The sequence below is a fragment of the Phyllobates terribilis genome, unplaced genomic scaffold (genome assembly GCF_046119375.1).
Source record: "Phyllobates terribilis strain yellow unplaced genomic scaffold, ASM4611937v1 Scaffold_5__5_contigs__length_657084704, whole genome shotgun sequence".
Lineage (NCBI taxonomy): Eukaryota > Metazoa > Chordata > Amphibia > Anura > Dendrobatidae > Phyllobates > Phyllobates terribilis.
The window spans coordinates 265,120,231-265,136,894 of NW_027362765.1; the positions used below are offsets into that span (position 1 = coordinate 265,120,231).

General features: G+C 42.4%; 1 protein-coding gene across 1 annotated transcript in view; it reads right to left on the bottom strand.

The window, feature by feature from the left end:
- ANKFN1 (ankyrin repeat and fibronectin type III domain containing 1) overlaps nucleotides 1-16,664 on the bottom strand; it is a 1,224,583-nt gene that overhangs the window by 348,565 nt on the left and 859,354 nt on the right. The window contains exon 12 of the mRNA XM_073684132.1: nucleotides 3,434-3,649. Within this exon, the coding sequence (XP_073540233.1) occupies nucleotides 3,434-3,649 (216 nt within the window). The remainder of the gene's footprint in view (nucleotides 1-3,433; nucleotides 3,650-16,664) is intronic.

Consider the following 16,664-nt stretch of genomic DNA (forward strand, 5'->3'; position numbering starts at 1 on the left):
AAGGGCCCAAAAGGTCTGTTTGGCCATTATAAGAAAATTGATATATACTCGTGAAAGTTAGGAGTTATGTGGAAGATTTTGTTTTGGGGCACATGAACCGCAAGTTATGTCACTGTTTTTGACTGTTTCATAATGGCCAGTGTCGGAGGAATGGGGCATTAGGGACGTTGGATTTCAACAAGTTCCATCATTTTTTTTCCAGTTGTATATTTTGAAGGTGTGTGACATGATATAAACATACACTTGAATGAGCCGGTATGGAGGCGAGAAAAATAACTGTAGGTTGAAAAAGTATCTGTCCATCAGTTTTTTCATGTGTATGGCCAACCTAAAACCTAACTTCACTTAGAAACTAACCTCTAAATTAATTTCAGATATCTGAATTATCATTTAATCTGTCCATTAATAAGAATAATTATTGGGTCTATTAAATGTATAACGAGAATGGTACGTTACAGATGAAGGTAATGATCGCTGAGCAATAGGGGGATGTCAGGAAACAAAATCTGAGTGGAAATTCCATTCTGTTCTTTTAGAAAGAGAATTACTAAATGAATTACATATTACGCATGTCTAAGTTCTGATTTCACTGAAACATACAACAATATAAAGTTCAAAGCTTGATTAGCTCAGTTTTATCCATTTCTCCAACATGGCCGCATATGTGACTCATCTGGACTCATTGCGTGGCTTAGTGCTTACGGAAATTATTTTAATAACCTGACTAAAATCTAGATAACGATTGATATAAAAGATGGTGGGTATTTACCATCACTGCAAAGAAAAATGGCCAACATTAGCAAAAGGCAGTTAAGTTGTGCAACAAATAGTAGTGTGATGATAACTCTTTATTGAAATAAGAAAAGAAAGACAATTTTTACTAGAACTGTTGTAAATTTCTTTCCATGAACTTGATGCGCCCCCTGGGCCGTGGGGTACCCGGTGCCGGGCCGGTAGATGCTGGGGGATGTCACAGTGGCGGTGACCCGGTCCGTTACCCAGGGCGGTAAATAAAAAGGGGTTATTGATAGGGGATTTATAGTGATTGTATAAAGTTTGTGACGCCACCTGTGGTATGCGGCTAAGGGAGCCGCCGCTGCGGAGCAGGTCCTCTGGAGCTGATGTTACTGCAGCAGAGATGGTGTGGCTCTCCACAGGTAGAGCTTAGCTCCAGGGCAGTGTAGATGTTATGGGTTATGTTGGGCGTTGTAGTGCAGGGGTTGATGGCGCAGCAATAATCAGTCCACAACTTAATGGCGGTTTCCTCTTATCTTTGCTGGCGGTGATTAGGCAAACCGGGACATGAGTACTGGCTAGAAGTGGAAGTCCGGGCAGCCTGGAAGCAAGTAAGGAATCCACCTCGCCAGGAGTTGAAGGCCTTCCCTTTCCACTAATCTCTTTGACCCTGCTGCTTGTAACTGTCTGGTGGCCCTCGTCCCTGAGTGCAAAGTTTCTGTGCTCACCCGTATGGCAGGCAGCTCGGGCCTTCCTGGTGCGTCGCTCCCACGTGACAGTGCTGGGCCCTGCATTGCTGCTGAGCCTCCGGGCGTCTGATGTGGCCAGGAGACCTGCAGTCTCCTGCTCTCCGGTTTCTGCTGCTTGGCCTTCAGTGCCCCACAGCCTCGGACTCCCGTGTCCGGTTCTTCTGTGCTGGTTCTTCTGGGGTGAGCTGCCGCGCATTTCCAGTCTCCAGCCCCTCTCTCTTCGACGTCCTGACTTCAACTCCTCACACTAAGACTAACTAACCCCACCTCCAGATCACAGTTGCCAAGGTGAGGAACTCCCCTTGCTGGTCTGGAGCCAGGAAAGTGTTGCATGCTTAGTAAAACCTGATTAGGGGACCCCTGCTTGCTTCCAGGCATGGCATCACCTCTTGTGAGGGAGGCAATGCCACTGTGGCAACCGGACCCCTGGGGTGCCACATGCTCATTCCATTGGCCACGACAGTGGACTGTGGTCACGGGAATGGGAGAGGGAGTATTGACTCTTAATTGATGGCATCAGCAGAACTCCTTTAGATTAGTCAATGTAATTGTTCAATCGTGACGCACATCTGCTGAGCATCAAAATAGGATGTTTAGTTAGCCCTGAACCCTAACTGTGATACTGGACACCCAAGGCAATTAATGATAGCAATACTCACACTTGAGTAGACCTAAATTATTAATGATGGACAATGTACCAAGTTGTGATGATACATATTAGGCAGAAAAAAGGACAAAATCTACAGTGCAAAATTAGAAAAACAAGACTTTGGTTTATTGATTGTCATCATCATGTATTTTTTTTAGTATTTGAGCATCAAAATAGGATGTTTAGTTAGCCCTGAACCCTAAATGTGATACTGACACCCAAGGCAATTAATGATAGCAATAAAAACAACTTTTTTTATCATGAAATCATCAAAAGTAGAGTTGGTGTGAAGACTGCCTAAAAAAAAAGCTGAGCCAATGGATGCCGTCCGGTAAGAGGAGGAACTCCGTCTCCCATTCCAGCGGCCACAGACCACCATTGTGGTTGATAGAAGGGAAAGTGTAAATCCCTTCCATCAATCACAATGGTGGTCTGTGGCTATGGAATGTAAAAGGGAGAACCTTTTCTTATCAGACGGCATCCGTTGACTCATCTTTTTTTTAGGCAGTCTTCGCACCAACTCTACTTTTGGTGATTTTATAATAAAAAATTTTTGTTTTTGATTTTTTTTTTTGCTATCATTAATTGCCTTGGGAGTCCAGTATCACAGTTAGAGTTCAGGGCTAACTAAGCATTCCAATTTTGATACTCAGACACTAAAAAAACATATATGATGATCACAATCAACAAACCACAGTCCCATAGGAAATGAAATGCACAAGCCTTGATTTTCTAATTTTGCACTATAGATTTTCTCCTTTTTCTGCCTAATATGTATCATCACAACTTGGTACATTGTCCATCATTGATAATTTAGGTCTACTCAAGTGTGAAAAGGAAATGCTAGTACTATGTATGATCACTGTTCAGAGTACGTAAAGCACCATGTCTGAGATTCCTCCATCATCGATTGCTGCAGACTGCGGTATTCAAACATTATAGCTAGTAATTATAATAGTCATCAGCACTTCATCAGCCTGAAAGACAACCAAAGAAAAGATAGCAGACTGTGTGGGTTTTGTTGAAAAGACAGGCATTTGTGTAATGTAAGTGAATGTCATGTCTAGAATTCATTTCTAGGAATGTTGAATAAATCAACGTTCTTTCATATCTGTGAACACCACATGAATTATTAATAGTTCAGAAACTGTCTAGAATTCTCACTGGCCTGAAATCCCTCAGAACAGTCCGAACTTTAATAAATAAATAAAAGATCAATAAAAAAAGTGTACTTTTTTCGTAGTATATTGGTCCCACTAATGCCAGTAAAACAGAATTTTACAGTAAGTTCCATCATTACCTGGATGGTTATAAGCAAGATGTCAAGTGCTGTTGGTTCCTCTGGAGTCGATAGGGATTTCCTCTGGCTTTGTAACTTAGAAATTTGCATCCATTTACCATTAAAAAATGAATAAAGTGTTTCAACTTCTCGTATTGTGACTATTAATACATTTCCATGTCTATCCTTTATGGGCTCATAATATACCCGTCCCAAGTTGTGAGTGCCAAGTAAATTCTAGGGAAAAAATGACAAATTGAAACATGATGTAAATAGATAAATTTGCATGTATAAAAATAATAGATTACTTTGTAAGCCACTAGAATATTGGTTACTTGTTCAAAAGTATTATTATATTATTTATACACATAACTATTATACCTTTCTAAATATCTATTTTAAAAGACATTAGTACAAATAACAAAAAATGATATTCTCTATTAATAATCCCAGGGGCATGCATTGAAGTAAGGAGGTCCAATGGCAAAGAATAAAATACAGTAAAACAATTATGAAATTGAAATATATGCACCCCTAAAAAGCTAATGGAAAAAAATTACATGTTCTGCAAAATCAAGCCATTAGATAGCTACATCAACTAACAAAATAGAGTAATACAAAAATAACAAAAAAAATGTTGTATCCTTAACCCCTTCACCCCCAAGCCTGTTTTCACCTTCACGACCAGGCCAAATTTTACGATTCTGATCAGTGTCACTTTATGAGGTAATTACTCTGGAACACTTCAATGTATCCTACTGATACTGAGACAGTTTTTCCATGACATATTGTACTTCATGATAGTGGTAAAATTTCTTTGATATGACTTGCCTTTATTTGTGAAAAAAAAACTGAAATTTGGCAAAAATTTTGAACATTTTGCAATTTGTATGCCCTTAAATCAGAGTGTCATGTCACACAAAATAGTTAATAAATAACATTTACCACATGTCTACTTTACATCAGCACAATTTTTAAAACAAACCTGTTTTTGTTAGGAAGTTATAAGGATTAAAAGTTGACCAGCAATTTCTCATTTTTCTAGCGAAATTTACAAAAACATTTTTTTAGGGACCACATCACATTTGAAGTTACTTTGAGGGGTCTATATGACAGAAAATACCCAAAAGAGACACTATTTTAAATACTGCACCCCTCATGGTGCTCAAAACCAGATTCAAGATGTTTATTAACCCTTCAGATTCTTCACAGGAATTTTTGGAATGTGGAAGAAAACAATAAACATTTAACTTTTTATTCACAAAAATATTACTTTGGATCCAATTTTTTTTTATTTTTGTAAGGATAGCAGGAAAAAATAGACCCCAAAATGTGTTGTGCAAATTTCTCCCGAGCATGCTGATACCCCATATGTGGTGGAAAACCACTGTTTGGGCGCACGTCAGGACTCGGAAGTGAAGGAGCGCCATTTGACTTTTTAAATCTAAAATTTGGTGGAATAATAAGTGGCTGCAACGTTGCATTGGGAGAACCCTTGATGTGCCTAAACAGTGTAAACCGCCCACAAGTGACACCATTTTGGAAACTAAACCCGTCAGGCAACTTATCAAGATGTGTAGTGAGCACATTGAACCCCCAGGTGCTTCAAAGAAGTTTATAACTTTGAGCCATGAAAATAAAAAAGTCTAATTTTTCCCATAAAAATGTTTTTTTAGCACCAAATTTTGCATTTTTATAAGGGTAACAGGAAAAATTGCACAATACAATTTGTTATGAAATTTTTCCTTAGTACACTGATACCCAATATGTGAATGTAAACTACTGTTTGGTCGCACAGCAGGGCAACTTTTTGATTGCAAAATTCACTGGAATAATAAGTGGCCCCCATGTCACATTTGGAGAGCTCATGATGTGCCTAAACAGTGGAAACTGCCCACAAGTGACACTTGGAAACTAAACCTCTCAGGGAACTTATCTAGATGTGTGGTGATCAACTTGAAGCCCTACGTGCTTCACAGAAGCTTACAACATTGAGCCATGAAATTTCCACAAAAATGTTTTTTAGCCCCAAATTTTGCATTTTTACAAGAGTAACAGGAAAAATAGCATCATAGAATTTGTTTTGCAATTTCTCCTGAGTATACCGATACTTCATATGAGGGGGAAAACCATTGTTTAGGTGAACGGCACGGCTAGGAATGCAAGGCTCACCATTTGACTTTTTGAATGTAAAATTTGATGGAATAATTAGCGGACACCATGTCGCATTAGGAGAGCCCCTGATGTGCCTAATCAGTGGAAACCGCCCACAAGTAACATCATTCTGGAAACTAGACCCCTCAAGGAACTTATATAGATGTGTGGTGCACCCCAGGTGCTTCACAGAAGTTTATAATGTTAAGCTGTGAGAATAAAAAAAATTATATTGTTCCCACAAAAATGTTTTTAGCACTGCAGAATACAGCCAGATCTTTTCCATCATCAGACGTGATCCCATATTACAGCAATAAAAATCCAGAAATTTGTACTGAACGTGGAAAATATTGTCCTCCATTTAGAGTTTTGAATCAGTGTGTTAGTAAAGCTATTCAAACGTGATCGCTGTGAAGAATAATAAACTACAGGGCTGCTATTTAAAACCATGGGTGCCTGTCAGACATATCACATATAACTACGGTTTAAATCCAGGCATTTGTAGTGAACGAGGAAAATATTGTTCTACATTTACAGTTTGTAGCAGTGTGTCAGTGAAGCTATTCACACGTGATCGCTGTGAAGAATAGTAAACTACAGGGCCACTATTTAAAACTGTAGGTTTCCTCAGACATATCACACATAACTGCAATTCAAATCCAGGCATTTGTAGTGAATGTGGAAAATATTGTCCTTCATTTAGAGTTTTGCATCAGTGTGTCAGTGAAGCTATTCACACATGATAGCTGTGAAGAATAGTAAATTACAGGGCCGCCATTTAAACCATGGGTGTCCGTCAGACATATCACATATAACAGCAGTTCAAATCCAGGCATTTGTAGTGAACGTGGAAAATATGGTCCTCCATTTAAAATGGGCAAGACGCAGGGCAAGGGAAGGGGAAGTGGACATGATGGTGATTGTGCATGCAGAGGCCGAGGCCGTGGGCAAGCTGAAATTGTGCCACAATAAACACCCACATCTTGTCGCCTGACCTTCCTGTCCCAATTGCTAGGGGACCGCAGCACACCACTATCGAACCCAGAGCAGTGTCAAAAGGTTGTTGGTTGGATAGCAGATAACGCTTACAGTCACTTTGCCACTACCACCACCACCCTGTCTTTCACATGGTCAAGTCTCAGTAGCCGAGTCTGGACCGCATATTCCTCACCCTGATCCTCCTTCCTTCCACCATGCCGATTGCCCGGAGACAATTGATCCAACACTTGGAAACTCTGAAGAGCTGTTCACTTTTCCATTTATAGATTGAGGTCTCTCACTTGGCCAGCTTCAAGAGGGGCAAGAGGAGAACGCATGTAGCGATGCCCAAATATTTGAGCAGCCACGGTCATACGAAGGCGAGAAAGTGCAATTATTGTCGCAAGAGGTGGATGATGATGAGACACAATTGCCAGAAAGTCAGGAGGAGAACCAGGGTGCAGAAGTGGAAGATGAGGTGGTGGATGATGAAGTCACTGACCCATCCTGGCAGGGGAACATGAAGTGAAGACAACAGCACACAGGGGGAGAGCACCTCAACAGGCAGGAAGAAGAAGTGTGGAGGCTGCAGACACAAGGCGGACAACCGCTACCCGGGACACCAACACGACGGAAGTTGCAAGTGCAACTGTCAGGTCTTCCAGAATCTGGTTGTTTTTTAAAGACTCTGCAGATAACTCAAAAAAAGCCATTTGCACCATCTGCCTGGCCAGCATCAGCAGGGGTAGCAAAGCTAGCAGCCTGACCACCATCAGCATGATCAGGCACATGACAGAAAAGCACCCGACTAGGTAGGCCGAACGCCAGGGTCCAAAAACAGTGTCTGTGGGTGACACCACTGCTTCTTCCACTGTTGTGCGTGCAAGCCAATCCCCTGTCTATGGCGTATGCAAAGATGCCTCCCGCCCTACACCTGTTGTTGCACACTGTCAAATAGCACCATCAGCAACCACGTCCACGTCTTTGTCCCAGCGCATCATTCAGTTGTCCCTACCCCAGTCCTTGGAACACAAGCACAAATACACAGCCAACGCCCCAAAAGTTACACTAAATTCACACATTTCGCGAATGTTGCGCTCAAAATATTGCCTTTTAGGCTCATAGAGATGGAAGCATTCCGCAACATGATGATGGCGGCCATCCCTCGCTACTCAGTCCCCAGCTGCCACTATTTCTCCCAGTGTGCTGTCCCCGCATTACACAAGCACGTGTCCCACAACATTAGTTGTGCCCTCAACAATGAAGTTACTGGGAAAGTCCACCTAACCACGGATACGTGGACAAGTGCTTGTGGGCAGGGACGGTACATCTCGCTGACAGCACACTGGGTTAATATAGTGGAAGTCGGGATCCAGTCAGACCTGGGATGGAACACAAACTCCCAACGCTGAGGATTGCAGGCCCTGGGTCAATCAGGGTTGCCCCCATATTCTACAGCTCCTGCACCTCCTCCTCCTCCTCTTCAGCCTCCATCTCTGAAATGACCACATCAGTCAGAAACTGGAAGCACTGCAGCACTGCCTCGGGAAAGCGGCAAAAGGCTGTGCTGAGTTAATATGCTTAGGTCACAAACCGCACACCGAAGAGTCGTGGTCTGTTCTGAAAAAGCAGGCAGATCTGTGCCTGACACCGCTGACCCTACAGCCAGGCATGGTTGTTTGTGACAATGGCCGGAGCCTGGTGGTGGCTCTGAAGCAAGGCAAGATCACACACGAACCATGCCTGGCCCATGTGCTTAACCTTGTGGTTCAGCGGCTTCTCAAAACCTACCCAGATCTGCTTGTCAAATTATGCTGCATGTGTGCCCATTTTAGAAAGTCAGCTACAGCTTCCGCCGCCCTTGCCATGCTTCAGCAGCGTTTGCAGCTTCCAGCTCAACGACTGGTGTGTGATGTCCTCACGCATTGGAACTCAACATTGCAGATGTTGGGAAGGATGTGTGACCAGTAGAGGGCAGTTTTTGACTACCAGCATCAACACGGCTGTCGGTATTCAGGTCAACCTCCACACATAAGACCTGAGGAGTGGGCATGGATGTCACACATCTGTACCATCCTCAAAAAACTTTGAGGACTCCACCAAGATGGTGAGCGGCGATGATGCCATAATTAGAGTCACCACCCCGCTTCTCTGTCTTCTGAAATGCTCGCCGCTCACAATTAAAGTGGAGGCATTGCAGGAATAGCACGATGAGATGGAGCAAGGAATCATACAGTGTGATTCCACACAGCCCAGCCTCATCTCATCCCAACGTGGATTGGGTGACAATGAGGAAAAGGAGGAGGAGGAAGAACAGGAGCTAGTTTCCTGCGCTATAGATGGTACTATCAGCACAACTGTCATACCGTCTGCTCAGCGTGGATGGCCTGAGGAGAGGGAAGAGGAGGATAATGAGGAGGAGAGCATGGTCAGTCGTCCTCTTGGTGAGGACACAGAAGTCTTGCCTGTTAGCAGTCTGGCACACAAGGCTGAGTTTATGTTATGCTGCCTTTCCCATGACCCCCGCGTTCTCCAATTTTTTGGGTGACAGTCATTACTGGTTGGTGAAACGTCTAGGCCCACACTACGAGGAGAACTTTCTATCTCTTATTCCTGCGGCGGACAGGTCTACTAAAATAGGACAGTACCAGAAGGCCCTTGTTGTGGAATTCTTAAAAAAGTTCCCATCTGAAAACGCCGGTGGCAGAGGTCACAGTTCATTGGACAACCAAGAAGTACAGGCGAAAGAGACACAAATCCAATCCAGCAGAGGCAGAGGAACACTGTCAAAGTTCTGGTACAGTTTTCTCAGACCCTACCGTCGCACAAGCCCTAATGCGTGTGGTAGTCTCACAAGGAGGGAAAAGTTTGAGAAGTTGCTGAAGGAGTACCTTGCCAAGCGTATCAACATCCTCATTGATTCCTCTGTGTCTTATAATTATTGGGTATCCAAGCTGGACACGTGGCATGAACTGGCACTCTACGCCTTGGAGGTCCTGGCCTGCCCTGCGTTTTGTCAGAGCGGATTTTTAGTGCCGCCGGGGGGAATTATAACTGATAGGCACATCTGCCTGTCAACCGAAAATGTTGACAGGCTGACTCTTATAGAAATGAACAAAGGCTGGATTGGGCCAGACTTCTCAACACCACCGAATGATAGCAGCGTAACATAAACTCAAATACAGTGTCTTTGTTTTTGGAGGTCTAACTCTATTCCCATGCAACTCTGTCTTCACATCCAGACATGGGTATATGCTTCCTGATTTTGTCTATTTGCTTTCGTCCTCCTCCTTCTCCTCATCCTCCTCATCCACCATTAAATCTCCGCCATATCTACATTATTATCATATCTACGTCTCTTGTAAGGGGCATTGGAGTGCCTCCAAATTTTTGGCAGCCATTGCATTCACTGCGTAGGCCATAACAGTATGGGAGACCCACTTCCTAATAATGGGAACATTTTTTTCAGGAGGCCCTCCTCTACATCTCTTGCAAGGGGCATTGGAGTGTCTCCAAATTTTTGGCAGCCCTTGTACGCTCTGCATAGGCAATAACAGTATGCGAGCCCCGCTTCCTAATAATGGGAACTTTTTTTTTCATGAGGCCCTCTGACCTCTATGTTTCATGCAAGGGGCATTGGAGTGCGTCCAAAATTTTGGTAGCCGCTGTAATCACTGCATATGCAAGATCTAAGGGATGCAGGGGATGCAGACTTTTTCCAGCACGGAGCACCGGTTACTTCAAACTTATTGTTTTATTAGAGATTTGCTTGCTGTGTTCAATTAGGGCACAAATCTCTCCTGGAAAGTGTTCAGCCTCAGGAATCAATGTTTCCATTTAGTGACAGTAAGCAGAGGAAGACGTGCCATCTGGATCTTATGCATACATAAGGCCAGACACAAGATTGGTAATTAGGTAAGGCAATCTTTCCTTTACTCTTGTTAGTGTCTCAGGGGCCTCAAGCCATTGTTCTCCCAGCCACTAGTCCCATTATGTGGATGGGGATAGTAGACTCAGTGGAGCAGTCACCACAGAGGGTTTCACATGCAGTGAGGCTCGGCTTAAGGAAAATACTTCTACTAATGCACAGTTAGCTTTGGGGATATTGTTTCCCGAGGGCCAGACTCAATTTTGGAGGGGAGCGGCTTGGGGTATTTAGGACACTGACAAGGGAGTGGGGTGGTTGTTGCTGACTGGAGCTGGATACATGTGCTGTGGTCATGGTATCCGTTGTCTGGATGAGCATGGGCTGTGACTGCAGACTATACTGGCAGGAGATACAAAAGCTGTGGGCCACCCAAAAGTTGGGAGACAATGGCTATTGCCTGGTACGGGGGCAGTGGAACTACCGGTCCGTGTTGGGATCTTGTGGACTGGCGGCGTTGCATTGTGGCCATCTACCTGGAGTTCCTATAAGACCATGGACATAAGGAATAAAAAATAGTTGCATTGTTAACCTGCCTAGGTGATTATTATAACCCACAACTTCAGATCTTCACAATGGCTTTTGCTTATGATTAGTCAACATCACACAGGGAAAAAAATCAATGCCTCTAGGATTGAATGTCGAATTTCTACCAACTTTCCCCTTGTTAAAAGAGATATTAGAATCCTAAATTTACCAGTTAATATCTCCACAATGTTGATAAGAAATGAAAAGTAAAAAATACATTTTATTCACTTCCATAACCTCTATTCCATGCTGTAGCAAGTTTAACATGCTAAAACTAGTGAAATTTCTCTTTAAGGACTTGAAAATGACAACACTTACTACATAAACAATATTATCGCCCAATTTTTCCTGTGAATATTATTTGAAAACCATATATATACAGTATAGAATTAATGTTTTATCAAAGAATATAATTACCATACATAATACATATGCTAATTAATCAAATGTCTTTAAATATAAAATTGTAAAGTGCTGCGTAATATGTTAGCGCTATAAAAATAAAAATTATTATTATTATTAAATGTTCAAAAAGACTCAAGTCATATAACAGAATAATATTCCTTAGATAATGTCTGTACTTTTAAAAACAACTTCAACTGAAGCTGAAATGGAAAAATTGCATTTGAATTTCCCTTTTATTGATTGAATATTTGGCATTCCATTGAGAAAATGAGAATAGTTCATGCATTATTTCATTTTCCAGCTAATAATCAGAAAAATACAAAAAATGGAAACTCAAGGTTTATCTAGGGACATTTACTTATTTTTGTTTATGGTTGAGAAACTGGAAAAGACCAAAGCTGCATAGTCTAAATTATTACTTTAGATATTTTAGGACTATGGGTATCAATTTATAATTCTCTTTACCTGAAATTGACATAAAAACACAATGAATGAAGTATTTCGTAAAATACTGCCTGAATGATACTGCTAAGAATAATGTTAAGTTATTGACCTATGTACATAAGCAATGATAGAATGATATAAGAACAAGTTATCCAATTGCATGAACAAAAGTTTTACTAAAACTTGAAACCTTCACTTTGGAGCATGTATGAGTGCTGCATTACTAGTGATTTCCCCATTATATGTGGGCACTATAGTAAGTTGAGGTATCATAGCTCCAAAAGTAAAAGGATTGTCTAGTGGGAGACAATCACTTTAAAGAAACCTTAAACAGACTTCTCTTTTTTTTACCATTAGCAAAGCAAACTACCAGATATGATGGTTTATTATGAATGTAGACCAATATGTTATTCTAAAAAGAGACACCTGATTAAGTCTATTAGCCAAAGAGGTGGACAAATGATAGTCCTAAGTGGAGCTTAAAGAGACACTTATCAAGTTTATGGAGAGATGGTTTACAAAGTTGAACATAAAAAGTTGTCCACTTTAAACGTACTTCTAAAAACACTTAAAAACAAGACAAAAAAACACTGAGTTAGTTAAATGACCTTCAGGATCTGGCTACATTACTACAGCCTAATTTTTCAGGTCAATGAAAATGTGAGAAAACTTCATAGCTAAAAAGTGTTACATAAGCTAAGACTAAGTTCAAATGTCCATTAATCATCTGTTTGAAACAGACAGCTGGACAAAAAAGTTGTGCAGACACGAAAAAAAACTGAAACTTGATCCATTGTCCAGGAATTATCTGTTTGAAACTGATCCAGTAAGCAAAAAACTGATCCATTAAGAAAAACGGATGGCTATTTTAACGGAACCATTTTCCATATCCTTCAATGTTAAAATACGAATCCAGTTGCAATCAGGTTTTTAAGGAGAACAAAAAAGTTGTGTCTACAGAACTTGTTTTGACATGCTAAGATAACTGATTGATGCTTGTTCTGTTTCAAACAGATGATTACTAGACATTGACCAATCAGAACTTGGATTTTTACATTTGGAACCTTAAGGGCTTCTTCACGCGTTGCATTTTTGCCACAATTTTCACTGTGTTTTCTTCTTGGGAAAGAGAATGAGATTTCTGAAATCTTGTGCACATACTGCTTATTTATTTTTTCTTAAAGATTGAACCTTCAAAGCATTTTTTCCAAATTTGCAGCTTGTCAATTCTTTCACCATTTTTCACCCATTTGAAGGACAGGGAAATAAGGCAAATAAGGAATAAAAATACATGAAAAAAGCACATAAAAATATGTCAAAAATATGGCAAAAATTCACATATTTTATGCCACTTTTTGTTTCTGCCAACAATCTGGTTTTTGCAGCAGATTTTTCAGTGTTCAAAAGAATGGGATAAAAAAGCAAATAAAGGCACATGAAAAATGCACACAACAATGGAACAAAAATGTGTGTATTTTAAGCAGCGTTCTTCTTGCGAACACACTGTTTTTTGCAGCAGGCTTCACGATTTTGCAAATTTATCAGTGGTTTGTCCCACAAAACCATGTGTTAGTATTAGTGTTGAGCCACCCCCGTAGTGTTCGAGTTCGGTTCGGTTCATCGAACACCCACCCGTATGTTCGCCGAACTGTTCGTCGAACTGTTCGACGAACACCTTCGAACAGCGTTAAAACCAATGGCAGGCAAACAAAAACACATAGAAACACATAGAAAACACCTTCAAAGGTGTCCAAAACCTGACAAACTGCTCAGAAGACACAACTAACACATGGAAAAGTGACAAGTACATATAGTCAAGCGAAAAGAAAAGAGGTGGAGGAGTAAAAGGAGGGGGAAACACAGATATAGGCATGTCATGCCCTTAAAAAACCAAAAAAGTGCGAAGCCGACACGGCCAGTCCGTTCCTGACCGTGCGACCTCCGTGTCGCCGGGTTTGTGCCAGAGCCATGTTGGACCCTGACGGCCAGCCCCCCTCTCCCAATACTGGTGCCTGTCCGCTGGTGGGTCGAGCGAGCCCCCCTGCGGTGGAGGCAGGTCTAATCTTTTTAATTTAAATTGTCTCTCTAATTTGAATGAGAACACTTTAAATCCTTTTACAAGGATCTATTGAAGGGCAAGTCTCATGTCAGCAGCCGCGGTAATTCCAGCTCCAGTAGCGTCCACTAAAGCTGCTGCAGTTAAAAAGCTTTTATAAGGATCAAGCTTGGCGGTCCAACGCAAGGCATCCTACTGCCAGTCCCAGCCCCTATGCCTTGGCTTGCCTCCCCTATGCTCTTCACTGAGTGTCCCGGGGGCCTGAACCATTTCCTTTGAAAAAATTAAGTGTCCAAACTACAGGTGGTGTAGCTTGCTTAACAGCTGGGATAATCCGCTGACTAGCAGACACTGCTACTAGGCACAAAGTATTTCCTGGGCTAGATGCAGTTAAAAATTTGTAATTAGATACTCTTGTTGGATGCTGAGAAAGCATTCCATAGAGTCTCCTGGCACGCCATATATTATTCTCCTAAAAAGCTTGGGGTAGGAGTCTAGGGGACCCTTTTATAGCGAAAATCACGGCCCTGTATCGCAATACATCACCTAGGCTGAAGATAAATGGAACATTTTCATCACCTTTCATATTCACCAATGGTACAAGGCAGGGATGGCCTCTGTCCCCTCTCTTATACATCCTAGTGACGGAGCACCTGCTCTCATCAATTCGTCATAACCCCAATATTAGGTGGATTTAGGTGGGAGGCACCGAGTACAAGTGCTCTGCATTTGCTGATGATGTCCTAGTATATATCACTCAATCACATATATCCATCCCTGCTGATATGGCTGAAATAGATCACTTTGTTATATGGTCAAATTTTAAAATCAATGCAGCGAAGTCTGAGGCCCTCGATGTCTCCCTCCCCAAATCCATACAGGATTCCATCCAGTCCAACTTTCCCTTTGCCTGGCCCTCACAGGGTATCAAATACTTAGGAATTCCTATTCATAGAGACCTCTCTGGCCTATGTTATCTTAATTTTGGGCCCTTTATTGAAAAACTCCATACAGACCACGATTGGCAAGTTAGAACTGTAAGATTCACTACGTGAACCACTGGTGTTTTGTGGAAAAGCACATGTACACTGTGTTCCAAATTATTATGCAAAAAGTGTTTAGGAGTGATAAGGGAAGAATTTGTTTGTTTGTCAGTTAAACTCATTGATGGTGATGTGTGTCAGGGCTCTTTATATCACTGTAAGCAATTGCAGACACCTGTGCTAATTAATTTGGCAGGTGTGTCCAATGAAAGGCAAGACTACTTAAGAAGGCTGTCCCACATTACTAAGCAGCCTACATTTTCTGCCAAAATGGGAAAGAAAAAGGATGTGTCGGCTGCTGAGAAGCAACAAATTGTGGAGTGTTTAGGTCAAGGCATGACTACAATCAACATTGCCAAGACACTTCATCCTGATGATTAGTGTTGAGCCACCCCCGTAGTGTTCGAGTTCGGTTCGGTTCGTCGAACACCCGTGTGTTCGCCGAACTGTTCGTCGAACTGTTCGTCGAACACCTTCGAACACCGTTAAAACCAATGGCAGGCAAACATAAACACATAGAAACACATACAAAACACCTTCAAAGGTGTCCAAAAGCTGACAAACTGCTCAGAAGACATAACTAACACATGGAAAAGTGACAAGTACATATAGTCATGCGAAAATAAAAGAGGTGGAGGAGTAAAAGGAGGGGGAGACACAGATATAGGCATGTCATGCCCTTCTAAAATCCAAAAAGTGAGAAGCCGACACGGCCAGTCCGCTCCTGCCCGTGCCACCTCCGTGTCGCCGGGTTTGTGCCAGAGCCGCGGTGAACCCTGACGGCCAGCCCCCCTCTCCCAATACTGGTGCCTGTCCGCTGGTGGGTCGAGCGAGCCCCCCTGTGGTGGAGGCAGCTCTAAGCTTTTTAATTTAAATTGTCTCTCTAATTTGAATGAATACACTTTAAATCCATTTACAAGGATCTATTGGAGGGCAAGTCTCATGCCAGCAGCCACGGTAATTCCAGCTCCAGTAGCGTCCACTAAAGCTGCTGCAGTTAAAAAGCTTTTATAAGGATCGAGCTCGGCTGTCCACCGCAAGGCATCCTACTGCCAGTCCCAGCCCCTATGCCTTGGGGTGCCTCCTGATGCTCTTCACTAAGTATCCCATGGTCCCGAAGCATTTCCTTTGAAAAAATTAAGTGTCTAAACTACAGGTGGTGCAGCTTGCTAAACAGCCGGGATAATCCGCTCACTAGCAGACACTGCTACTAGGCACAAAGTATTTCCAGGGCTAGATGCAGTTAAAAATTTGTAATTAGATACTCTCGTTGGATGCTGAGAAAGCATTCCATAGAGTCTCCTGGCACGCCATATATGATTCTCTTAAAAAGCTTGGGGTAGGGGTCTAGGGGACCCTTTTATAGCCAAAATCACGGCCCTGTATCGCAATACGTCACCTAGGCTGAAGATAAATGGAACTGTAGCACCCTGAGGGCTCGGTTGCTACAGACGTATTGCACCTCACCCAGAGGTGTGATATCTCACTCTCAGGTAAGGATGGAGTGTGGATCAGGACCCGACACCTGCATGCATTACACCACATTGCCGTGGGGAAGGGCGACCAATATGCCCCTGAGATGGGCACGACAGTCCCTGTCCCTGGCTGGAGTGGGGGGAGGGAACACTGAGGAAGGGGAACCCTGTAGTGCAGGAGCAGGGATGAAGCAGTTCCTGGGTGCATTGAGAAGGGAGTATAAAAGGTGGGCACCATCTTAGT